Source organism: Chionomys nivalis, chromosome 25 (genome assembly GCF_950005125.1).
Source record: "Chionomys nivalis chromosome 25, mChiNiv1.1, whole genome shotgun sequence".
NCBI lineage: Eukaryota > Metazoa > Chordata > Mammalia > Rodentia > Cricetidae > Chionomys > Chionomys nivalis.
Window position 1 is genome coordinate 29,028,085 of NC_080110.1, and position 25,666 is coordinate 29,053,750.

At 49.0% G+C, this 25,666-nt stretch overlaps 1 protein-coding gene across 1 annotated transcript; it reads right to left on the reverse strand.

Annotated features, from left to right (window-relative positions):
- Nucleotides 1-2,302: 2,302 nt before the first annotated feature.
- Nucleotides 2,303-12,537, reverse strand: Sdr9c7 (short chain dehydrogenase/reductase family 9C member 7). The gene is made up of 4 exons (XM_057758014.1): nt 12,237-12,537; nt 8,996-9,254; nt 8,159-8,322; nt 2,303-2,520 (listed from the first exon to the last, which is right to left on the reverse strand). Exons 1-4 carry the CDS (start codon nt 12,535-12,537, stop codon nt 2,303-2,305), a joined length of 942 nt encoding a protein of 313 aa, XP_057613997.1.
- Between the last annotated feature and the right edge of the window lie 13,129 nt (nt 12,538-25,666).

Below are 25,666 nucleotides of genomic sequence, written 5' to 3' on the forward strand. Positions count from 1 at the left end.
AGCCCCGCCTATCCCTCCTGCATAGCTATTGGTGGTTCAGCTCTTTATTAGTTCAATCAGGAGCCTTAGGCAGGCAGGATGAAACAGATGTAGCAAATCTTTACATCATTAAACAAATGCAGCAGAAACAAATGTAACACATTTTTGCCCAGTTAAAATAATAATCCACAGCAGGGATTCTAAAAGAAACCTCAATGGGGGCTCTGAGAAAACACCTTTCTGGAAGGCTGTGAAAGCAAGCTGTCTTCCCTGTGAGTTAGGAGCGAAGCAAAGAGCTACAACCCTTGACATTCCTGCCTCTGTGCTGCGGGAGTGCAGAGCCACGGCCCTGGGAGCTGGGTCCTGCTCTCACTGTCTATCACTTAAACCAAGTGGGGGCGGGCTTTCTGTTACTCCTTCCTCAGTTCCTTCTGCTGAACCAGAATCTGGTGCTGGGAATAGTAGGTAACAGACTGTAGCAGATTGTATATATGTCCTCTCCCTTCCCAGGGACGGGGATGCTAATTCCTAGAACCTGCAACAGCTGCCTGACTTGGGAGGGGTTTGCAGAGACACCTAAAGTCACATTTATCTCCAACCTCACTCAGCTGTTGATGAGACACAAAGACATTTTTGATTTTCAAGAATCATATTTGAGCTTTATTGCATAAATAGTCATTAAGAATTTCAACATTTTTATTTACTTATTTAATTGCTATTGTTGGGACTGGTGGCACATGTCTGTAGTCACAGCACTCTGCGAGCAGAGGCAGAAGAATCGCAAGTTTGAGGGACTATTGAAAGTTATAGCAAGTTCACGTTCAGCCTGAGCTACTTGGTAAAGTCCTAACTAAAAATCCGAGGGCTGGGAATGTAGTTTTAGGGGTAGAGTGCTTGCCTAGAATGCTCAAGCTCTGGGTTTGATACTCAGTATCTCAGAAGAAATTTTCTTTTTAACAGACTTTCATATAACCCAGAAGTTCATGGCTGTTTTTTAAAGTATGTATTATCCAGTTCCATGACATATGTGAAGATGTTACAGTTACTGTCCTACAGCTAGAAAAAGGAACCTCAACACTGGAGCTCTGTTTGTTTGGACACTGAGCTGGGGGCCCTTGGGTAAGTTGCTTCCCACTCTGGGTGTGTCAGCTGATTCTCCTGCGGCACTACCAGTGACTCCCAGGTGCACACAGGTACATTGATTCATCTAGGTCCTCGGTACCAGTTTATAGTCCTAGCCTCTGCTTGGGTCTATTGAATCAGATTGTTTAGCATTGACATTCATATGTATTTTTTTCCCCAGGGTTTGTTTCTTTTTTCTTTTTTTTTTTTCAGGGTTTGTTTCTTGAGATAGGGTCTTATTTTGTAAACTGCTTGCTCTTGAACTCACAAAAAATCCTCCTGTCTCAGCGCCCTCCCCCAAGTGTTGGGATTACAGGCATGAGACACCATGTCCAGCTTTCATATCTTATTTTATGTGTAGCAGTGTTTTGTCTGCATATCACACTATGTGCATGCTTAGTGCTTGTGGAGATCAGAAGAGGGCCTCAGATGCCTGGAACTGGAATTATGGGAGGTAGTGGGCCACCATGGGAACCCAACGCAGATCCTCTGGTTAGCAAGTTCTGCCTCTCCAGCAGCCATATGGACTCTAACTGAGTGATTATAAGCGTCAGCTTGGGAACGATTACATTGTTGCTACTTTCCTATCTTTGTTGTAGCTGTTGTAACAAAATAAAACACAAACTAAACAACAACAACAAAAAATCCAAGATCATAATTTCCTCCTCCTCCTCTACCCTCAGATCCTCAGTGCCTGGTAGGTATTAAGCAATCAATAAATACTTGAAACATTAATCAATGGTGATTAAAGAAGTGTGTGTTATATGGATCCCAATCACCTACAGATAGAGAAACGCAAAGGAAAGGAAACGACTTCGAACATTCTCTGGATATGCGCTGGCAGTTCCGATCGCCGCGTTACACAGTTTGTCTATGCACAAACCCGTGCTTGTGAGAGCTGTGGGGAGGGACTGAGAGTCTCCCATGGACTAGGTTATCCTGTGGTATTTACAGGGTGGCCACAGCTTGTCCTTCAACAGAAGCCAGCTTTCTTCTCCTTGACTTTTCCAGGGCCAGGGCCGCTTATACCTGCCTTGGCGAGAGGTGTCTTGGGGCCCATATGGCAACTCTCTAAATCAGCAGGGGCCACGTCAGGTTTCTGGAGGCCCCAGCGGAAGTGGGGAGACATAAGCCAGCAGTGATCCCACAGTCCTTTGCCCCCTCCTCCATGCCCCGCTGGCCACCCCTTGAGCTCCCCGGCTCAAACACTGTCTGCTGGCCTCGGCAAGTATCGGCTCAAGATGAAATCTGTCACAGACGTGGGCAGCTTCGCCAGGGGGAGATAGAGAAGCTTGACATCCAGGCCAGGGTTGTAGCGGATTCGGGGACTCCTGGAGACAACAGCATGCTCCATGCTGTTGGTGACATCGCTGAGTTTTGGATGTGCCAGCTGCATATAGTTAGCCAACTTTTCAGTATCTGTTTGAGACATCGGGGGTGAAAGGAAGATAGAACAAAAGCCTGTTATTCTTTAATAAAATAATCCCCCACCCTGAATTCCATCCAAGCTCCCTGTCTCGTAGAAGTCTGATCCAGCTTTTAAAGTGTGTCTCCCACACTAGGTACAGTGTCCCTCACCAAACGCCTATTTACAAGATCATTGTATTATCTTATTTCTCTTTCTAAACACTGGAGTTGTGTCCTGAAATCTCACTGTTTTATTAGATGAGCAACAAAAAGAACGAGCCCAGTTCTTCACTTAGTAGCTAGCTGTCTGACCTGGAACATGTGTCTGGGTATCTGCAAAATGGGGGCGATCACACGGATCCTAGAGCATAGCACAGATGACTGTCATCTCTCTGATTCTGTGTCAAAATACCTGAGGGAAACAAACTAAAGGGAAGACTTATTTTGGCTCTTAGTTTCAGAGGCTGCCCCATGGCCAGGAGGTCCAGCTGTTCTGGGCCTGCCAGAGGCCAAGCATCAGGGGGTGCAGGCAAAGCTGCTCCTCATGGTGTCCATGAAGGAGCAAGGGATGGAAGAGAGGTGGAAAGGGAAGAAAAGAGGGATGAAGAAAACAGGGGGTAGGGACAACATACAGTCCCAAAGCCATGCCCCTAAGGACACATCCACTCTCTCACCGAGGGCCAGATAAATCTGCATTATCTCTCATAGCCCAGGAAGTATGAATCACCAATAGATTAACCCTTTGCTTGTTTGTTTTGTTTTGAGGAGAAAGTCTCACCCTGTAACCTAAACTGGCCTGGAACTTACTATATAGCCCCCCCACACATGGCAATCCTCCTGTCTTAGTCTCTCAAGTACTGGAATTACAAGTGTGAGACTTCACACCGGTTTCCCCATCTTTCTTGTTGCATGTATGTATGTATGTATGCATGTATGTATATATGATGTATGTGGTCCTGGGGATTGAGCACAAAGTCCCAGACACACCAGGCAAGTACTCTACCACTGAACTACAGCCCAGCTGGGTTGACCCATTAATAACATCAGAGCCCTTATGACCCACTCATTCCCCTAAAGCCCCGACTTCTGAATATTGTTGTTTTGGGGACCCAGCCTTTAACACATGCCTTTGGAAGACCTTTTTGGCCCAGACCATTCCCGGCTAACGGCAGAGTGGAAAGGTTCATAGTCACAGAAACCTGGAAGTAGTTAACTATCGGCTGGTGGGTGCCTAGTTACCACACAATGTTCCATATTTTCTACCAAAGCATCTGGGGGAATAAAAAGGTATTAAAAATGAGTAATTCTGGGGCTGGAGAGATGGCTCAGTGATTAAGAGCACTGACTGCTCTTCCAGAGGACCCGGATTCAATTCCCAGCACCCACATTACATAGTGACTCACAACTGTCTGTAACTCCAGTTCCAGGGGACTTGACACTCATGGCAAAACACCAATATACATTAAGTAAAAATAAATAAATTTTAAAAATGGCAATTCTACAAACAGGCGTGGAGACACAGGTGGGTGTCTAAGTAGTTTAAGCATGTTGGGGCTCATGACATAAGGGGCAGACCTCTGGCACCTCACTATGTCCCTTCTCCTGTACTCTGGGACAGAGATAGGTGTGCAGAATAGGGGGTGGGATTCAAACTTCAGAGAGGGTAATAAGGGCTCCAGAGGAAGAGGACTTGACCGTCAGACTTCGCTGACAGGGAGTCGAAGCGGGAAAGAGTAACAATGGTTAAAGCTGGGAACAGAGTAACAAAGTTGTCCTGACTTTGGCCTGCTCTAGGTAAGTACGGCATCTGTTACCTCAGCATCAAGATACTTAGAGATCATTGGTGGGGACTGGCCAATGGCATTCAAGAGTCCTTATGACAGCCTCTAAGGAGTTTCCTGAGAAGAAAACTGTAGAGAATTTCAGCTACATATTGCAGCCTTCCAAAGAGCCATGCTCGCTTAAATTAGGCTGTCGTTTTAGAAATGGAGCTAGGGTACCTCCAATGCTGTACCTGTTGGGGTCTCCCACCAGCAATGCCCGGGCAGGATGGTGAATGTGAGGCTGTGCTTTGGGTTCTGCACATCCCCTCAGGACCCAGGACTCGTGCAAGCCGAGGGCGCCCGGCCTTGACAGGCAGCAAACATCCCCACAGACAGTGAGGTGGAAGGAGGTGTCCAGCCACAAGAGGTGGTACGTTCTTACATTGTTTTCTTAAAAAATTGATAGTTCCAATTTTGCATGGAATGGGAAGAGAAGCAGAAGTTCCCACACAACTCTTTACTCCCCTAGATGGTGGGGAAGAGCACACAGTTTAGATGTGGGCCCTTGAGAAAGAGTTTGCATTCTTGAGACAGCTCACTAAGAAGTATTCGAGCCCAGGCTTTGCCGCTTTGTCCTTAACACTTGATGTCTGTTCCCTTCATACAGACACTCATTACGAAGGGTGTGGCTAAAGGAGAATGTTTGACGGCCTCCCAGCGGGTGAAGATGAGACAAGAAATCCAGTTAATATTCTGTCCCTCCTCAGCTCCTCCTTAACCCTCCTGACTCCACTTTATCATGCGATCCATCAGCGCTAGACCGTTGTGCTCCGGTTCTCACGCCTGCTCTGGTGACTCTGAGCCACTTGAACATGGTTCTGCCCCAGACACAGTTAAAAGTAACGCAGGAAATCTGGAGCCCATCCTGGGGTTCAAAGCCAGGGACCTGTGGGATTAGCCAGAAAACCTGGCACTGGATTGTCACTCCTAAACATTCCTCCAGTCTCTCTCAGAGCTTGACCCTGTCTCTGCACTACCAGGGCCTGCGACTTCAGCTTCTGAGTTCCAGCGGAGCCTCCCATCTGGTCCCCTTATCACCCACAGCTATTTTGAGCTTCTTTAAAAGTCTTCTAGGGCCTCAGGACAAGACCCACGGTCCTCTGGTGTGGGTATCTCCAGAAACTTTCCCGCCTTGCCTGCCTCTCTACCCTGTTCATACTGCTGCCAGGTTGGTAGGAAGAACTCCACCGAAAGTTTGCCAGGCTCATTCTATGCCAGTTTTGTTCAGTTCTCCTAAAAACCCATAAGAGGATCATACTTAGGTGAATAAGCCTTCATTTCTGAGAGTTATGCAATCATGTCCTGGATTCTGTCCACATCCAGATCTCCAGGTATTGCTCATGAACGTCTGTGGGAAATGTCCCTGTCGGAGACCCAGCAAAACTAAAGGATTTATTATCACCTTTGTGGGCCATTGGTCACAGCAGAACTGGGTCTCTGTAGCCACTCCAGCTTGGCTTTGTGTTCTGTGCCTACCTATTAGAGCGTTATGTTCTGGGTGTGAGGGATTTGCTCTCAGATCTCCTCTGCAGAGCTGGAAATGTTTATCTAAAAGCACTTATCATCTGTTCTCGAAAAATCAGTGTGGAATAATAGGTAAATTAGCCTAGGGCGTTTAGCAATCCAACTCTTACTGTTCTTTAGCACAGTTATTAACACCTCCCCCCCCCCATTGTCTGACAAGTGGCTTTAAGGGAAGTTTGCCTCTCTGCATCTTCCTTCAAGGACCCCTTGGAAACTCCACAGTCTCTGTCTGCATAGGTATTCCCCAGTGAAGTTTCTAGAGACTGACTAAACCTACATTGCGCCCCAGCCTCAGAGTAGGTCTGTAAATAATTTGGCCCGTTGTTTAAGAATCCCGCAAAGGATTACATAATTCATTCCCTCTACCACCTAATCCAGTCCTTCCAACAGCTGCAGATTTCCCTCTGTGGGATCCGTGGGCACATGACCCAGCCTGAGCCAATCAGAGCCAGCCTTACGTTCCTCTGAGCCCGTGATCCCGCAATGGGACCTCCAGGTCAGGATGAGTTTCTTAACTCACAGAGAGGTGCTGGACAGGATTCTTAGCTCTGTTTAGAAGCTAGGGAACCAGACCAGATCCTAACCGTAACATTCCGTAGCAATCTGATCAGATTCCGGGTACAATCTGATTGTACCCAGAGAACACTGTTGCAAGAAATTCCTTTCTACTTAAATGGTTTGGGTAGACTTTCCTTCACTCGGTGCCCCAAGGTTCTATCTGATGTCCTGCCTGAGGGCACCCTTCTCCATACAGGCTGCTGTTATGTGCAGAACAGAAAGACTAGTTTCTTTAAGGAACGAAATCAACCTTACCAACAGTGAACGAAATCAACCCTAACCAACAATGAAGGAGGTTGTGCCCCCACCAGGTAAACCTTTCCCCTAACCAACAGAGAACGAGACTGTCCCCTACCGGGTTCATCAACATAAACCCAGCCCTCCATCCTACGTGGCTCCTCCTCACACAGCGACTGCTGGCCTAAAACATTCCAGGCATCCAGACTTCTCCCCACTTCTGCTTCCTGTCCTGTTGGAACCACCATCCTGTCTCCCCTGGAAGTCTGCAGCCACCAGAGAAAACTTGAGACCACAGAGCAGATGGCTCTGTCTGATGCTCCCTCAGCTGCCCCTCACTGCTCCCTGCCTGCTGGTTTCCTTAAATGCCCTCAAAATAAATGTCCTGTCTCAGAGCCCTCTGAGGCTTATAATTATAAATTCCCCATCTTCCCTTTCCACGACCCACCAGCACCCAGCTCCGACTCCTCAAGCTACCCCAGCAAAAGCTCCTTTTATACCAGAGTCTGAATTCAGGCTCCAGCCCCCTCTTGGCCTTCCTTCATAGCCTTATTTCTCTGCAATGACATTTAATCATCATTGTCACTAAATGTGTGTGATATTTATTGTCAGCTACAGGCAGCAAGGGGCAAGTGTGCTATTCTGTCCACCCCAGTGTCTGACGTGCGATAGTCTTGCAGTGAAAGGTGTCCCCAGTGGAGAGCGTTTCTCAGTTTTCCTGCCTTGCCTTGCATCGCTGTAGACATATAATGCCCAGGAAAACTGTCTCCAAGCACACACTCCTATTCCTGGGCAGTTCAGACGTGCCATGGGCTTGACTGACTTATATTGTTGTAGTTTGGATCTTAAGTGTTCCCCTAAAGACCTATGTGCTATCTTTAAGCTCCCTGTACAGGTGGGAAACTGAGGCACGAAATGGTCCGTCAGGCTGGGCGTGGTGGTGTACGCCTGGGATTACAGAATCTAGAAACAGAAGCAGGAAGGTCCAGAGCTCAAGTCATCCTCAGCAAATAGGAAGTTTTAAGACAGCCTTAGCTACCAGAGACCCTGCCTCAGTAAAAACAAAACATAACAACAACAAACTTTTAAAAAGAAAACAATGACACCACTACAAAACAAACAAGCAAACAGAAAACAATGTCCATGCTCACAAGTGGCAGACAAAGCCTGGACTCCCAGCAGAAGGTCTGGTTCCCACATGCATGCTCTTTGTCCTGTTTTTTTTTTTTTTTTTTTTTCTATTCTCCTCTCAGTGTGTTTTCACAAGATCCACCTGCACCGATGTTTGGAGGAGCTGTGCCAGAGCAGACAGCATCTTTCCACCCATCCCCACCTTCCCCGCAGCTGTGGCCCTGCGACCTGGATTCTAATCTCAAACTCCAGTTTTGTTACTAACTGTATGGATAATCTCTGGGGCTCTGTCTCATCCTCTGTAAACTGAAATTCAGCCAGTGACTCCCAAATCCCCACAGCTTCCTCAGAGAGCCCGCTTCCTCCTGGAGACTCACAGACACGGAAATACTCCTCTCCGTAGCTATCCCGGGTCTCCTGCGGCAGCCGATCCCACAGCTTCTTCATGCGTGATTGCAGAGTTTCCTGGCCCAGGATGGATGTCCGGTAGTTCCCCGGCTCTATAATGCTGACCTTCACCCCAAAGAAATGAAGCTCTCGCCTGTGGGATCAAGAGTTGCATTCGGTCTAGCCTCAGAATGACAGGCATCAGAGACACCTTTGGAGAGACCTGTCCCTCCCAAAACCTGGAGGTGTTCAGCCCACGGCCAGAGCTAATTTCAACATTGCCTTTATGCAAATGGCTTTCCTTGAGGCCTCAGCCCTTTCCCAAACTGATCCAGTAGCCTGGAGCAATCCGCATTAGGCAAAACCAACAGGAAATCCGTAGAGAATCTAGGCCAAGGTCCTGCCTCCTCCCAGGTTCTTTCCACCCAGTCCTACCCCAGTCACCCCAGTTACCAAGTGACTAAAGGGATAAGGGAATCTGCACAAAGGCCCACATCTTCTGAGGGGCTTCCAGAGGCACCTCTGTTCCAGGCCTCCCCCTATGTGCTTGCTCTCTCTCTCTCTCTCTCCCCCCTCTTCTCTTCTCCTCTCTCCTCCCCCCCCCCCCCCCCCCCGCCCCACTGTGATTTAACAGGGTTTGCCTCACTCCGGGTCTGCCCAAGGGAAGATCTATATGATGTCTTCTGTCCTCATTCCACAGGGCTCCCTCCTCCTGACTTCTCCCCTTGGTCCTGTTTGAGATTCTTTTTCCCAGAACTCCCCTGCCTATACACTGACCCACTCAGGCCCCGAGACCCCCATTTGGTTTGGTCCCAGGACCCACTCACCTGATGCTATCAGAGAAGGCTTCAACACCAAACTTGGAGACACAGTAGCCACCACCGATGACGGCCACGCGCCCACCGGAACTGGACATGTTGACCACCCTGCCCCGGGCTTTCTTGACCATAGGCAGCATGTTCAGGGTGACTTCAATCAGTCCCACCAGGTTCACGTTGATCACTTTCACGAAGTCTTCTTTGGTCAGCCATTCATTGGGGCCACTAGGCAGGCCCACACCAGCATTGTTCACTAGGGCCCAGAGGCCTGCGGGGAGAGACAAAGGAAGAGAGAACCATACAGGGATCAGCAAGTTCTCTGGAAGAGTTCCGTGGGACACCAGACAACAGCTCACCGTCCATGGGTGGCTTAGCCGGTGGACAGTGGGCAGACACTCAAGGAGGGTGTGGCTTGGAGAGCAGGGAGAGCAAGCCCAAGGCCAAAGTGTTCGATGTTCCCGGTGGGATGCTTTTTATTTCCCTGATTCCTGTGGTCTGCCAACTAAACTGGGCTCTGTACCTACTATAAACAAGACTGTGTGCAGCCAGTGGCCCTGAAGCCACAAGGTACGGGGAAGAGATGCCATTTTCATGCAAATGGGTCAGTGCTTGGTTTCTCAAACACACATTCTTTTATCTACTCTTCCAAGTTTCCAGCTCTTCGCCTATTCGCCTAGCAAACCTCATTCATTCATTCATTCATTCATTCATTCATTCATCCAGTCTCTGCTCTGTGTTGTCACTTAAGTAAAGGAGACATAAAATGAACAAGTTGGGAATTTTACACCTCCAGAAGCCCAGAGACCAGAGACAAGACTGAGCTTGGAGTATTTATAGAAAAGTACAGAAGAACACACACTATGGTACTTGTGGCAAAGGGGTGAGGTTCTCTCAGATCAGGAAGGTAGGACTAGGTGTGGTCAACCAGCTCTGCGGGGCCTTGGGGTTGAAGAAACCCAGGGCTCAGGTCTGGCTCTGATTCCGACCTTGGACAAGCCCCTTCCCTCCCTGGGCCTTGGGTTTCTGATCAGACAGCACCAGGACAGCTGTTTCCACAAGCCTGCTGGGGGTGGGGCTGTTTTATGAGTTGAGCTTTTGAGTGAAATGCCACCTGGGAGGTGATAAAAACAGTTCAAGCCTCTTCTTTCCCCAGGGACTCCATGACCCTTCTGTTCTTTTCTCTGGTACAGTCCCATTTTGATTAAGACAAGCCCCGAGACCCCTTCCTGAGTGCTACGGTGTGCTCCCTCTCCCAAGGGCAGATCTGGATGTGACCATCAGTTCTGACCCTGGCTCTGGAGTCCCCCCTAAGCCATGCCTCTCCCCATCTTATCCCCTCTTCAGGCTGGAGAGGCTCCAGGAGGAGAACTGACTGGCAGGACTCAGAGCCTTTCCGGCTAAGGGAACTCTCTTAGCAGAGGAGAAGATGAAGCTCCTGAGACTCAAAGATGATGACATTTGAGTGCTATTGCTCTAGAGGGGGGCCACAGACCACCCACACCTCTGATAGTGTTTGTTTTCCGATAGAGAATAACTAGAGAATGATCAGATCAGGGCTCACAGCTCCAGGCTGTGCTCACAGGAGCCCGACTATCCTCCGTCTCAGTGTCTTGAGCTCTGGGATGCTGGGGTGCATCACCTCACCCAGTCCCTAGTGCTTCTTCCACGGAAGATGCTGCCCAAGTGGCACATGAAGAATATCAGTCCCCCAAAGATGTCGCCACCCCAGGTGCACATCTTTGTGTTAGGGTGCACGGGGAAGGGAGGATTAAGGCTATAGGTGGAAGGACGGTGGCTAATCAAGTGACATTATCCCAAGGTCACCAGGTAAGGCCACGTAACCATAGGAGACTAAACTGGAAGAAGAAAGCAGGGGCCAGAGAAGCAGAGAAATGAAAGAGCATAGAAAGGACATGGCTCAAGCTTACTGGAAGAACCATGAGCTGAGGAATGCCGGCAGCCTCCGAGGGAGGAAAACCCTGTAAGTGAGTTCTGCCCCAGATCCCGCAAAAGAACCAGCTCTGTTGAGACATTGACTAGTGAGAACCATTTTGGACTATGGGGTAATAAATGCGCGCTGTCTAAGCCACTGCATTTGCATGGATTTGTTGCATCAACAGGAGACTGCTACACCCAGTGAGTCATGGTCACGAATGGCTGCAGGCTGGGTGCAGGGAACAGGCTGAGGCAGCATGGCGGACAAGACTCACCCTGTTGAATTATTCATTGCTAACTCAGTCGACAAATATTTATCAAGCACCTTTCTGGGTGCCAGATATTGTCCTAGGTACTAAGGACACGGAATGAGTGAGGGACATAGGCCCACTCTCAGGAGGCTTTATTCCCGCAGAGAAAACGGATGCTAAAGAAAAAAGGGGCCGAAGTACGGCTCAGCAGATAAGAGTGTCTGCAACACAAGCCTGGTGACCGGAGTTCAATCCCAGGGCTCACATGGTGAGGGAACTGACTTCCAAGACCCTATCCTCTGACTTCCACACAGTTTTTTTCTTACTCTGTTTTCTTTTTCTGTAACTCCTGATCCACAGAACCAATGCCTCTTTTGGCCTCTTCTCTACACACACACACACACACACACACACACACACACACACTAATCATAATAAGAGCATAGTTTTTAAAATGCATTATGTACTAACCAGGGCTAAATGCTAGAGCTCTGGGCAGAGGCCTAGCGAGTTTTCGGAAGCAAAAGCTTCCCCATAGTCTCCGTTCCTGTAACTAAGCAATCCTGTATGCCACGAGTTCACCAGGCAAGAAAGTCCCCATGTACTCTTGGTACAGCCCCAACATAGGTTCATCTCCTAAAGGGAGAAAGCCCCTGCTGGAGGACGTACAGAAGAAATGGGCCCACCCCACCCGTGGGATTCCACCTCTCGCCCCTTCCTTGCTGCTCCTAGCCTCAGCCCTCCAAGAACTGTGACTGCGCTTCTATGAGAGCCAATCTGGGACTCCTGAAGTCTCCAAAAGGCACCTCCATCTTTAGAGGTTTGAACATTCGGAACATTCCAGATGCTGCCCCTGTCCTGAACCTCTGAGGAGAAAATGTCCTCAGGATGTTGTTTCCTCGTGTCAGCTGGCCAAACCATGCCACGATTCCAGATTCAACCGCACCAGAGGCTCTTGGCCTGCTTCCTAGTCATCTCTCCAACTCCGTTTGCATGTCAGGTCCCAGGGAGAGAGAGAGAGAGAGAGAGAGAGAGAGAATGTTAAGGAATGCAGTTCACCCCACCTTGCTCGCCCACTTGGTCCCTCACCCACTGGGCTGCGGCCTTGATGCTCTCAGTCTTGGTGACATCTAGGAGGATGGTCTGCAGCTGGTAGGAGGTGTCCTGCTGGAGTTTCTGGGCCCCCTCCTCCGTGAGGCAAGCAGCGAGCACTTTCATGCCCCGGTCAACCAGTTGTCTGGCCAGCAGGTTCCCAAAGCCAGAGTCGCAGCCCGTGATGAAGACGTACTTCTCTGAGAGGTTTCGAACCAGATTGCAATTTTTGAACCAGCGGTACATAAAAGAGAGGTCTGTGAGGGCCGCCATTGGAGCCGATGTCCAAGGATGGGCCCAGGAACTGGTAGAATACGTTGGTCCCTAGAACCCAGCAGGCAGCCTGCCAGAGCCCACAGAGAGCTCCGGGACCTGCAATAGACACAGAGCCTCTGGGTGAGCCGCTCTGTAATTTTATAGGTGGATGCCTCAGCACAGCAATTAGCTCAGATGCAAGAAATTCAAGTCCAACCTGAAGTGTGTCACCTCTGACAAAATGATTGCCCTGGTGACTGCTTCCATCTCTCTCCTTGACCTTTCAGGGATGGGAACCAAAAATTGAGAAATTCATAGTAGCGTGAGTTCAAGTGCAATCTGGGAAGGGGCGTGAGAGGGCAAAGGGGAGCTTAGCCCCGATCTGAGCTCTTAAGGAAACCCCACCCCGCTTTTACCTCCCGTCGAGGGATCAAAACCATCTACAATGCATTCAGGCATGTCAATAAATTTAATTTCTATTTTCTGAAAAGAAAGAAAGAAAAAGACAAAGTCACTAATACAAAGCAAACAAAAGCTGAATTGAGTCGCCAAATCCGAGGAGAAATGAACTCCAGGGCATCCGCTCTTTGAAACCTTGAATTAATTTAGGTTAGTTTTGTGACAGAGTCTCACTAGTAGCGCTGGCTGGCCTAGCCTAAACTTGCCAAGCTATGACACCCCACCTGCCACTACTGGGTGCCACCACGACCATCTATCTTCTTTGGAGGTGTGGAGGGAGTCTCCATCACGAGAGAGGATAAAACACACAGGGTTTTCCCAGGCTGGGTGTGACTTGCTGCTGACTCCAGAGGCCATGAGGCGTCTCTGTAGGGGAGGGAGGCTGGAGATAGGAGTTTCAGCTTCTAAAAAGTAGGAAGACTCTAAACAGCTGGGTGGGTGGCACACATTTGTAATCTTAGCACTTGGGAGGATCAAGAGTTCAAAGGTCATCCTCAGCTATAATAGCTAGTCAATCTGGGCTACGTAGGATTCTGTCTCAAACAAAACATGAAAATCATCTACCAGAAACCAACCCAGTATTCTGCCCACCCTACCCCCTGGGGGCCAGGCAGTCACAGGAGTCCAATACGGAAGAGACAAAGGCTGCTGGGGAAGGGTGTCTTCCCTTCTGTCCCAAGATGCTGCACACTCTAGGTGGATTGATGAACTGAGAAAACTGAGGGCAGGGCAGGGCAGGTGGCAGTGCAGGGACCAGGCTATTAAGTCATTTGTCACTGTGGCTAATTAGATCTCCAGAAGGATAAGAGGGCAGACGTCAAAACGATTCGAAGGTATGGGGCCAAGGACAGACAACAGCAGATGGCGAGAAAAATCCGGAGGCAAGACAGCAGCAACAGGGAGGTTAGGGAGTGGACAGCTCCGACTGGAGGCACTCTGAGACAGTCGGACAGTCAGACAAGAGGAGGCTGGACCACAAAGAACCCGCTGGGAATGCGGGAGGAGCTCGGGCAGAGTCTCAGATCCCAGGGAGATGATTGTAAGGAGAGCGGGGTGAAGCTGTGGAGAAGGCCAGCGGCAGAGCTTGCAGAGAGAGCTATCCCAGGCAACAGAGAGCTTACAGAAAATCGGAGGGGAGGAGGAAGCAATCTGGGTGTGTGTCTTGAGGGACCACACCCAGCATTGCATAAGCTGCAGGGATAGAGCAAGGCTGGGTGCCTTCTTGGGTTACGAGAGACCTCGTCCCTGTTTAGAAGGTCTGTACAGAAATCGGGTGCAAAGGCTCCCTAGAGAGGGGAGCAACGGGTGCATCTCTGTGTCCCGCTATTTACCGATGCTGGCCAGCTATGCAGGTAAAGAGGGTATTGTCACACCAACTGCTGATCCCACTGGGCAAGCATAAGACCGCTACCATAATTTTCAAGCCAAATATGAAGCAAGCTTTATTAAATACTGGTATAGACACTGGCCAGGTCCATACCTGCGATTCCCATAGAATGCTGCAAATTATGTCAGGTGCTTACAGAGGCAAACCCCACAAGGCTACCCACTTCCTGCCTTCGTCTGATTGGGGACAAGGATACATCCTGATGGACTTCCTACCTACATGTGATCAAGCACATCCCGTGCAGATGGGGCAACCAACCCTGTATACAGATGTGAAAGCGTGGCTTGCTATCTTACGTGAGCCCCAGCATTCCAGCAAGTTGTCTGTCTTTGGGCAAGTGGGGCTTACGGGCATTTTTTGTTTTCTAGATCTCTTAAGCACAATAATTTAAACTTCAAACATAACTGTAGGCCTCACACAACAAGGCTGGGTCATTCTGTACCAAAGATTTGGGGGTGAGGACCAGGTCAGTGGCCGTCTCTGAAGGGCAGACCCGTGGCTAACGGCAGATGACAAACCTACGCGTTTCATGTTTTCCTCAAGGCCGCGGCACGTCCTGTACTGGCTTGGTAAGCCTCCTCCAGTCAGGGTTGGCCTCCTGGATGAGAGATCAAAGAAGTTATGCCCAGGAGACATCAGTGGCCCTCAAGGGCTGAGCAGGCTGAGGGGCAGCAAGTTCTTTGGGACAGGGTAAGACTGAGGTGTTTGACTCCAGAGTAGAATAATTTAGAACTGACCTGAGGCAGACCTATACTGGATGCAGACACCTTCTAGGCCTCTCTATGGACTCTGGCTAAGGTAGTGGCTGCCTGAACTCAAATTAAAAATAAAAAACTGCAGGCTGAGAGCAGTAGGGCCACATACAAGACTGGGAGTGTCTCCTACTTTCTTTCTTTTTTTTTTTTTTTGGATTTTTCGAGACAGGGTTTCTCTGTGGTTTTGGAGCCTGTCCTGGAACTAGCTCTTGTAGACCAGGCTGGTCTCGAACTCACAGAGATCCGCCTGCCTCTGCCTCCCGAGTGCTGGGATTAAAGGCGTGCGCCACCACCGCCCGGCCATGTCTCCTACTTTCAAATCCCAGCTCTCCTCACCTTGCTGGTATTTGCAGCCTGAGAGTTCAGCCTGCTATGCCCCTTTCAAGGTCACTCAGTGTCCACAGGAACTTTCAGAAGAAGAAGAAGGGACTGGCCACACCAAAACTTACCCTAAAGGAGTAGGCAGGGGGCTGGAGAGATGGCTCAGAGGCTAAGAGCACTGACTGCTGTTCCAGAGGTCCTGAGTTCAATTCCCAGCAACCATATGGTGGCTCACAACCATCTGTAGTGAGGTCTGGTGCCCTCTTCTGGCCTGCAGGCATACACGCAGAAAGAATATTGTATACATAACAAATAAATAAATAAATATTTTTTAAAAAAAGAGGTAGGCAGGAGACAGGACAAACTGAGTCCAATTCCCCTGCCTCTGCTCATGCTTCATCCCCCAAAGCAAAGTCCTCAGGGGGCTTCAGAGCCTTGAGTGACAGCTGACCGCACATATATACACAATTCCTCAGCTGAAACAGCGTTCACTCTTCCTTGTATTTCCCCAGAATCCTGATTAATATCTCAGGAAAAGCCTGGGGCAGGCATAAGAACGAGGGGAGCCTGCATGATCTTGGGGTTCTGAGATGTTCCTCTTACTCTCTGTTCCTAACCCCATGACGTTGCTGGCCTTTGAAATCTGCTCAGAATCAACGAATCTCTAACGCATTCTCTCCCCGTCTACCTTCAATTCTGAATTGGGACGCTTGTAGGAGTTCCTGGTTCCCCAGTAATGCTACCTCCTCGTCCTCAGTTCTTTCCTCGGCATGGAATGCCTATCAGCCCTCAGCTGGGCCACAACCTGTGCCCATCTGCCCACCTCCGCCTCTTAGGCTCATGATGGCACATGCGTGAGAAAAAAAAGGAAGCTAGCAGTTGGTTTTTTATTTTTTTATTTTATTTTCTTTCCAAGTCTGCCAGACTTTGGAGGAATCTTGCCTTTGAGCACAAAAGAGATGTCCCCTTGATACAGAGACAAGACCCTAAAAGGAATCTGGGTAGTATCCCCCGCCCCCAAGTCCCGACACACATTCCTTCACCCTTTAGAGGCTACAGTAAATCCCAGCGTGGTCTCCAACACATCTGATGTCTTGCTCCTCGGCTGCTCAGTTTCCTTCCCCAACAGTTATTCAGCCAGCACCTCTGAGCTTCATGTGTCCAGCTGTCTGGCCAGCAGGATTCTGGGGCTGGAGTCACAGCCCACGACGAAGATATGGTTGCCTTGGAGACGGCTCACCATCTGCTTCTCCCTGTATGAGTTCCACAGGCCCATTATGTCCACTAGGTACAGCCCAGGACCTCGCAGAGAGCACTGAATTCTGAGTCAAAATGAGTCTGGCTTCTGTTCAGACCCGAAGGGGTGGGAACAAGAGGGCTGAGGTAGGCAGGAAGGGCGGCCTGCAGGCTTTTGGCACAGAGTCCTCAATTTCTTCCCCATTATTGGCTTTCTGGTTCAGATTGTTCCTGTCCTACCTCGGCTCTGTGAATGGCTTTTGCTATCCTAATTGGTGAATATCCTTAGATATTTCTGAAAGAAACCACAACTCGGTATTCAGCAAAACCTCGCTAGTCCCTGATTTCCCTCACACCTACACCCGTGTGTGAACCCATGCATATTTCACAGCACATGCTCCACTCTAGTCAAGTTCCAGGCAAGACCCTTGAGCCAGGGGCTCTCTGAACATGGGTAGTCGCTGTTATACCCTGGACTTGGCATCAAAACACATTTACAGCTACCTGTGTTGGGGACACCTGCAATCTGAACCACTCCAGAGGTGGACCCAGGAGCATTACAAGGTCAAGGCCAGCCTAGGCAGGGTAGCAAGAACCTGTTTCATAATAAGGCTTTTTTTTTTTTTTTTAGAAGTCTGCTGATATATCTCACTGGCAGAGGTTTTGCTGATACCCTGGGTTCAAGCCTCAGTTTCTCTCCCCCAAAACCTCCCTTCATAGAAAAAATCCTCTGTGAATCCGGTTTTCTCATCAGGCTTAGGACCCTTATTCAGAAATCTAAGCCATCCCCCTGCACCCGCAGGAGAGGCCAGAGGAGAGAGCAGGAGAGCTGTGGTGGCCACAAGCAGAACGGTATGGAAACAGGAAGTGGGGTCTCCAAACAGGAAGTGTGATGCCATGAGCAGAGAAAGAAGAAAGGGAGAGGAGTGGGAACTGGGTGAAACTTCCAGAACCAGTGGGAGAGAAGACTAGAGACTCCACCGCCGCAAGACGCCCTTTCTCCTTGTTAGGAATATTTCTTCATATTAGCTCCCTGCCAACGCAAAAATTCCTAATCAAGCAAAATCAAAACAAGCCAAATTATGAAATATCCAGGTTTAATGGGAGTTCTGTGCTCCCGGGAGGCCCCGAGGGGGAACCAGGAAGCCGTGGGAAGGTGACCCCCCCAGGAAGAAAGGGAGACCCCGTGTTCCTCTTTCGGGAGATCACTTAAGTACCCTGGGGAGAGGTCCTGACCCCATCCCCAGGGAGGGGTCAGGATCTAGTCTGATGGGATTTGGAGTCCAGACCAGGCCTGGGGGGCTGGGATAGATGCGAGGGACTGGGGTCTATGCTCCCAACTTGACATTCCAGACTCTTTGGATATAGGGGTGACAGAAAATTGGAATGGTAATTATGATAAACACTTAGGCTCTCTTTAGGAACAAAGGGCATAGACTCAAATCTGGCTACTTCCTGCAGGCACGGGGCGGCGTGGGGAAGGGGAGAGCCAGGTGTCCACGTTTAGCGAGAGGTGTGGCTGGAAAGGCATCCCATGAACTGTCATCCCGGAGAAGGCAGGCATCTGTTCCTTGGGGGAGATGAGAAGGCAGGTGTCTAGGAAAAAAATTGTTATCGCTAAAGATGAGTGTGCCAGAATGAGGAGCAGGTAGACCCTTCATTGTGGCATCCTGGAAAACCGGAGGGTGGAAGGTCCTGTCTGCTGGGGAGACCAAATGTCTTGAGTAGGTGCCCGCCTGAGCCTGGAGAGATGATACCAGCATGGGTGTCCCAAGAGCTTGGCAGCCGAGGGGGTGGTGAGGATTACCATGAGAGGTCCTGTCCATGGAGGCTCGAGAGACCTAGGAGTTAACTGTTTGAGGGGTACTCTGTTCTCTGGGAAGAGCGGGGCAGGTTTAGGGGCTTTAGGGTCCACTGGTGTGGTGGCAGGGAGACAACTGTCAGCGTGTGAATGGAGAAGGGACCTTAAAAGGGAGAGGTAGGGTAGGTACCCCACCAGGGGAGGAGTTTGAACTGGGAGGTAATGGCTAAGGAGAAAGGGCCTGCCATAAAGCAACTCAAAAGGGTTCAGGCCCGTAGGGAATGTGGGGTGGCCCTGAGACAAGTCAGGGCAAGGGGGAGAAGGGAGGGACAAGATAACCTGAGTTCAATGGAGAGCTAGCTTGCTTAGTTGTTGTTTGATGAGTCCCATTGTCCAGGAGATGTTGAGAGCTTCTGACATCAGTTCCATGACCCTGAGCCACCACATTTGCTGTTTCCCTGGAGACCGGAAATGCTTCTATCCATCCTGTAAAAGTGCCCACAAGTGTTAAGAGATAACAGAGTTTTTTGTTTTTTTGTTTTTTTTTTTGTTTTTTTTGAGTAGGCATATGGGTAAAATTAACCTGTCAATCTTTGCCCGGTTGGTGTCCACGAAGCTGGTGTAGATACTGGCGTATGTGGAGAGTTCCTTATGGGTTGGCCTGGGCACATGTCTGGCAGGAGGAGTGAGCCTGTAAAATAGAATCTTGGAGATGGGCGGGGTTAAAAGGGGCTCCAAGAAGTGGAACAAAGCTTTGGGGAAGCGGCTAAGGATATCTCCACCCAGTAAATGTGCTGGGCAAGCTGGTATCGCTAAGAAAGAATGAGAAAAAAATGTCCTGCAAGATGGTAGGGCAGTGGCAAAGTTTTAAGTGGGGAGGAATGGGTCCCGTCTACCCCCAGAGCTGAAATTGGTGAGGGAAACTTAAGGCCCAAGTGAAAATAAAAGTAATGGACTTACCCACCACTTGTAGCATGACCCTAGGCTAGGAGAGGGTTACGGGATATACCAAGTCTGGGCAGCGTCAATCCTCTGCAAGGCTGAGACATTTGAAGGCTGGTACAGTTTCACTTGCCGATGGTGATGAAGCCAGACCTCTGTGGCTTGGCATAGAGGACAAGCCAGCATGGGGGCATTGTGATTTCCAGTGTCCAGGTTGCTGGCAGATAGTGAAAGACTCTAAATGCATTTGTAAGCCCCCTCAACCCCAAGACATTTTTCTAAAACCTTATACTCACTCTTTCTTGGAAAAAGGACAATCGCCCCCCCCCCCCCCACACACACACACATGCTGGACTGCTGATCCTCTTGTGTCCTTGTGAATAATCTCAAACATAACTCCATTCTGGGAATTGAGGCAAATACAACACACAGATGTTGACTCAGTTCCTGATGTATTGATTTAGTCACTGAACCAAAGGTCAGGATGGACCACAGATGCTCTCCCTTATCACCTGACCACACAACTATTCTCCTGCTCTGCAATGGACCAACAATCACTGCTAGTAACCCTTTGAATAAGCCAATCCAATAAGTTGGAAAACAACTTACAGGTCCCCCCCCCCCTTGCGTCTATGGCTTTTTGCTTTAAAAGATGGGCTGTAACAGCTATCGTTGTCCTTCATATCCCGAACCTGAAGGGCCCTGTCATGACAGAATAAAAATCCTCTTGCTTTTGCATCAATTGTGATTATGTGAGTGGTGTCTGGAGCAACTCTTCCCCGAGGTTAGGAAGTCCAACAATAAGGCATAACCTTGGAGCAGGTGTAGTGCAATATCGTGCCATGTGACCATTTAGGCCACACTTGATAGAGCCCTGTGATTGGCTTCCCTTGTCCCCCTTCCTGTGACCTTAGGGCAGCTGGTAAGGCCTGGGCCTGTAGATTGTTGTAGCTTTGTCTGTTGGGAAGACTCAGCAGATTCATCTCAGGCATTAAAAACTTTAAAGGCCATTTTCACCAATTCCCGTATAAAAGTTTGGGGACCATCCTCAACCTTTTTTTCTTCTTTTTAAAACTCTCTCCTAATATCTGGTACTGACTGAGGAAGCAGAATGATTAGTAGAAAAGGAACCTAGCCGCTTTTCTATCTGAGAGAGATCTGGAAGGGAAAAAGGAACATGAACCTTCATAATGCCATTAACTCCCCCCACCTCCTGGAGTGGGCAAAGAAGGGCAGAGCTATAGTGGGATCTTGTATGGGAAGAGACTGGGGAGGGTTGTGAGGGGCTAGTTGGCAGAGGGAGTCCAAGGTAGGAGAGAGGAGGTAGGAGGGGGAGGGGAAGGTGGGTGAGGTAAAAGTTGACCTTGAGCCTCTGGATTAAGAAGGGAGGGAGTAGGTGAGTAAGGGGAGGAATGTAGAGAATGTTGCTCCACAGGAGGGGGTAGGGTCGTGTGGGCTTGAGGGAGTGGAGGAGGGGCCAATGCCTCTGGCTGCATGGTCCAACACCCCGCTGGGCAGTTCGTCACAGCCTCAGCCATCTTGAGTAGTCATCACCATAAATAACCTTGGCTAGCCCCAGTCAGATTTTCTCACACTGTTTTAAAAATGCTGGCGAGTCCCAAGCAGCTGGCGGTGGGAAATGCTGGCAGGTCCCCGGTGGCAGTAGGCAGGCCCACAGAGCAGCCAGTCCCCAGGGGGCTGGCAGGTGCGAGCAGGTGGCGGGTTGAAAGCACATAGACACATGGTACAGAAAAGAACTGAATATTTATTACTTAGAGGAAAGAGAGAGTGTGGGAGAAGGAGAAGAGAAGAAAGAGACAGAAAAGGGGAGAAGCGGGGAGACAGTGTGCTCCAAGAGGGGACAGTAAGAGATCCAAGATGGCGGGGGGGGGGAGCAGGGGTTGCTGGGAGTGGGCATGGCTTGCCTCTTAAAGAGACAAAAACCATAACATTCCCATCTCTTTCTTATAATAAAAAGTAGGAGATTAGACACCACAGCTTGAGGGAATTGGGGCCGCGGATTCTCAAGACTGCTTCCGGCTTATTTGTGGGCATTGTCTTTGGGGGGGGGGGAACCTGAGAAGTCTGGGTGCTGGCCACATCCTGGTCTCTTTGCTTCTGACCAGTGTCTGTGGCATGGAAATGTCTGGTGTCTCTTATCCTGTTTAAGGTATTGGCAGAACAAAGAACAAAGTTAATTAAGGGAAAAAAAATTTTAGGACCAGGGAATTGAGGGGGTATCTGACCTGTTTAAAGTGGATTCTTCAATTCAGCTCTCTGGAACTCACAAGAATTCCTTGGGTTTGTGAAAACAGAAGTTTTAGACACATAATAACTGTGGCATAATTTTATACAATGAAAAGTATTTTTTGAGACTATGGAAGGCAGCATAAGAGAGAAAGTTGATTTGAAATTTGTTTGATGAGGTAACCTGGCAAAACCTCTCAGCTATCAGACTGTATCAGAGATCTTTGATAAGGATAAGATTTTACTTGAGTTACTGATTAAAAAATGACAGAGAACTTACTTGGTTGGGACCCAGAGCTACTCTTTTTGGGTCCTCCATGGTCGCTGAAGGTTGCACTTGACCTTTGCTGGTTAGCACCAGGCCTGCCAGGCTCCAGAAGACCCTGTGGGCTAAGAAATCTGTAGGAAGACAAGCCTACCTTGACCTGAGCAGCTAGGCTGTCGATTCCAGTGATTCTGTTCACATCTGGAGGTCTTTAGTTTAGGTGAAAGGCAGTTTTGCCCAGTGGTCAGCGCTCGGCAGTTGGACGTTGTTCTGTGTGTCTATTTGTCTTCTGTCTTCTTTGGAGGAAGCAGAGTGCTGCTGCTGAGAGCCAACCTGTCTCTTTTTGTTATGAAAAGTTTTTTTTTTAATAATTAAATATTTAAATATCACATTCCCCAGATCTCTGAGCTGCAATATAGAATCTGACTGGAAGGTTGGGTCTGAGCTTGACCACCAACCCAGAGATAGAGCACCACCCACCAGGGGTTGGGCCCTCCCACACTGATCACTAATTGAGAAAATGCCTTGCAGCTGGATCTCATGGAGGCATTTCCTCAGCTGAGGCTCCTTCTTAGAAGACGCTAGCTTGCGTCAAGTTCACACAAAACAAACCAGCACACCTACCGCAACTTTCTTCCTCATCCCAGCAGTGGGAAGCACTCGAGCTGCTGTCCAGGGCTCCTAGAACACAGCAGGGTCTAGTCAGTCTCTGGAAATTCCGGATAGAGTCGGTGGGAATAGGAGTCCAGGTATAACTCCTTCCCATGAGGCCACAGGGCTGTAGAGACATCCTCAGAGACACCAACCTGTCGCGTGGAGCTTCCCTCAGCCCATCCATCCCTCCACTGAGATCCCTGTACAAACCACGTGACAGTGCGCAGCTGGTCCTATTTGCTGTCCTGGGTAGCGGGTGCCTGGTCCCATTCCAGGACTGAACATGTGAGTGTCTGAACTCTCCAGCTGTTCTGAGCTCCAGCTGTGGTGCTGAGGTAGAATCTGAGCAGAGCCATCACTGGGATCAAGATGCCAGAGGGGTCTAGCTCAGCCAGGTGGGAAAAGTTGGGTCTCCCCACCCACCCCACTCTTTCTCCTTCATGCAGGAAGGGGAGGGGACGGTGCCTGGAATATGTGATGTGAAGCATGGGAAACAGGCCCACTGTGCAAGCCTGTTCCCAGTCCTGCCACAGGGAGCCCCTTCTCAGTCTTAACTGGGGACCCAGAACTGAAGAGCCAGTTGAGCTCTAAGGCCTGAAGGTCTACAGCAGCGATCCCAACATTCCTAATGCTCGACCCTTTAATAGAGCCGCTCACCTTGTAGAGACACCACCATAAAATCATCATCATCCCTATTTCAAAGCTGCAACTTTGCTCCTGTGATGAACCACAATGTAATATCTCTGTTTTCTGAGGGTCTTAGGTGACCCTGTGAAAGGGTCATTTGATCCCCAAAGGAGTCAACATCCACAGGCTGAGAACGACTGGTCCAGAAGTTGGGCTTAATGAGGTGGGCATCTGACAGACGGCCATGACAACAGGAGAATAAACAAAGGTGGCTTTTTATAGCAGTCGAAGAGGAGGAGGAGAAGTGAGAAGGGGGCAAGGCAGGAGGAGGAAGCTAGGGAGATGGCAGAGTCAGTAAGCTACTTGCTGCCCAAGCATAAAACCTGAGTTCAATTTCCCCCAACCCATGTAGAAAAGTAAGAGTTGTTCTTGCTTTTGGTCTCATGCTGGCAAGGTAGAGGCTTGCTAACCTCTGGGACTCACTAGGCAGGCAGCTTATTCTGCTGGTGAGCGCTAATCTAGTGAGAGATACTGTCTCAAGAAACAGGGAAATGGTACCAGAGCAGCAACAGTAGAGGTTGTCCTCTGGGGTTCACATGCTTGCACACACATGTGCATATACCGTTCCTACACACGCGCACACACACACACACACTTTGTCAGACACATGCACAAATATGCACATATACACACGAGAAGGAAGAAGAAAGAAAGGAAAGTTTAAAGACCTAACAACTAACAATAAGCTAAGGTGGGGGTCCTGATTAATACCAGTAATGCCAGCCACCCAGAGGCAGGAGGGTAAGAAACTCAAGCTCAGCCTAGGTCATGATGTAGAAGGTTCCTTTACACCACGTGAAGCTATGTCACTGTCATAGGTTTAATTAAGAAATTAAACAGCCAACAGCTAGGATTTTCGGGGCAGAGAGAATGCTGGGGAGGAGGAGGAGGAGGAGGAGGAGGAGGAGAACAAATCGCCACTAGACACAGAGGAAGCAAGCCATGCAGGATGAGAGGTAAACACATGGCAGCATGTAGATGAATAGAAATGAGTTAATTTAAGTTATAAGAACTGGTTAGAAACAAGCCTAGTTATATAGCTTTCATAATTAATAATAACTCTCCATGTGGTTATCTGGGAGGTGGCTGGAGGACAGAAAAAGGCTTGCTACATATGGCTCCCAATATTTGGCTCACTGGCCTGAGAAAGCTAAGAAAGTCTGGACAGGGAACCGGATGTGGCTTCCTAGTGATGCAGTCTTTCAGGCAGGCTGGTGCTTGGCGGCACACAGAGACATGGCTACCAGCTGCTGTCTGTGGGCTGGAGCCACCAGTGCCATGTGCCAGGGCCACGCGCTAGCGGCATGGTGGCTGACAGAGCAGTTTAAGGTTTTTCTCACGTGATCAGAGGATGCTGCAGGTACTCAGGAAAGACAGATCCGGGTGGGAAAAACTCCAAACAGGTTAGAGTATGTTGAAAAATGAGTGTAGGCTTAAACACAAAGGAAAATGGGTATAGACAGTCATAGAAAAAATAGTTAATGAATAATAAGATGAAGTTCTTAAAGAGAAAATAAAATAGTCTAAATAGGGTAACCTACACAGAGATGAGAACTACACAGGGGGTCTCGATCATGTATGTTATTGTGTGTCTTTAAATTTTTAATTACTGATAAGCAAAGGACAGCTGCTTACAGACATGGGATTAGGAAAGGGACTGCTGAAATAAACCAGCCTAAAAACTTCCAGAATGTCTTAACTTTAAATTGGAACTCAAAAAATGTATTGCTTTAGCCGGGAGGTAGTGGCGCACGCCTTTAATCTCAGCACTCGGGAGGCAGAGGCAGGCGGATCTCTGTGAGTTCGAGACCAGCCTGGTCTACAAGAGCTAGTTCCAGGACAGGCTCCAAAGCCACAGAGAAACCATGTCTCAAAAAACCAAAAAAAAAAAAAAAAAAAAAAAAAAAAAGTATTGCTTTGGGGGAAACTGTGGATTCATTCAAGGTTGCAAGAGGTCAGATTTGTTAGGGAAGACCCCCTTGTAAATCCTGGTTACAAACATAAAATTTATCTTTGGTTGGCTGTGTACGATGCACGGTCCATGTGTGTGGGAATGCAGATATGCACGTTACCTTTGAAAATTTGTGCGTTTTCAGAGCAGGGGACCAGACACCAATGAATCCAGCCTCTGATGCAGTTTCCTCAGAGTTCCACACCCAGACCAGCTTCAAGGCTGTGGGTTGAGATGCTGCAGCCTCACAGACTACTCCAGCCAGACATCAGATAAGCCCTAAGCTTTCCCAGCATGCTGAGACTAGACAACAGAAAAGTCTCCCTGGAATTGAATATTATTCCAATTTTCTCAGGGTCCTCTAAAAGATACAAGTGGCCACAGACGACAGGACACAATCTAGAGACTACAAAGCCCACTTTCCGAAGAGGTGGGATGGGTG

Bases quoted from the DNA above. Each gene is read 5' to 3' on its own strand.
- Sdr9c7 (XM_057758014.1), bottom strand. From the start codon at position 12,537: ATGGCGGCCCTCACAGACCTCTCTTTTATGTACCGCTGGTTCAAAAAT. The intron at 9,255-12,236 runs GTGGGGTGAACT...CTCTCCCCGCAG, and splicing joins GGACCAAGTGGGCGAGCAAG to GCCTCTGGGCCCTAGTGAAC. The intron at 8,323-8,995 runs GTGAGTGGGTCC...TTGATCCCACAG, and splicing joins GCCTTCTCTGATAGCATCAG to GCGAGAGCTTCATTTCTTTG.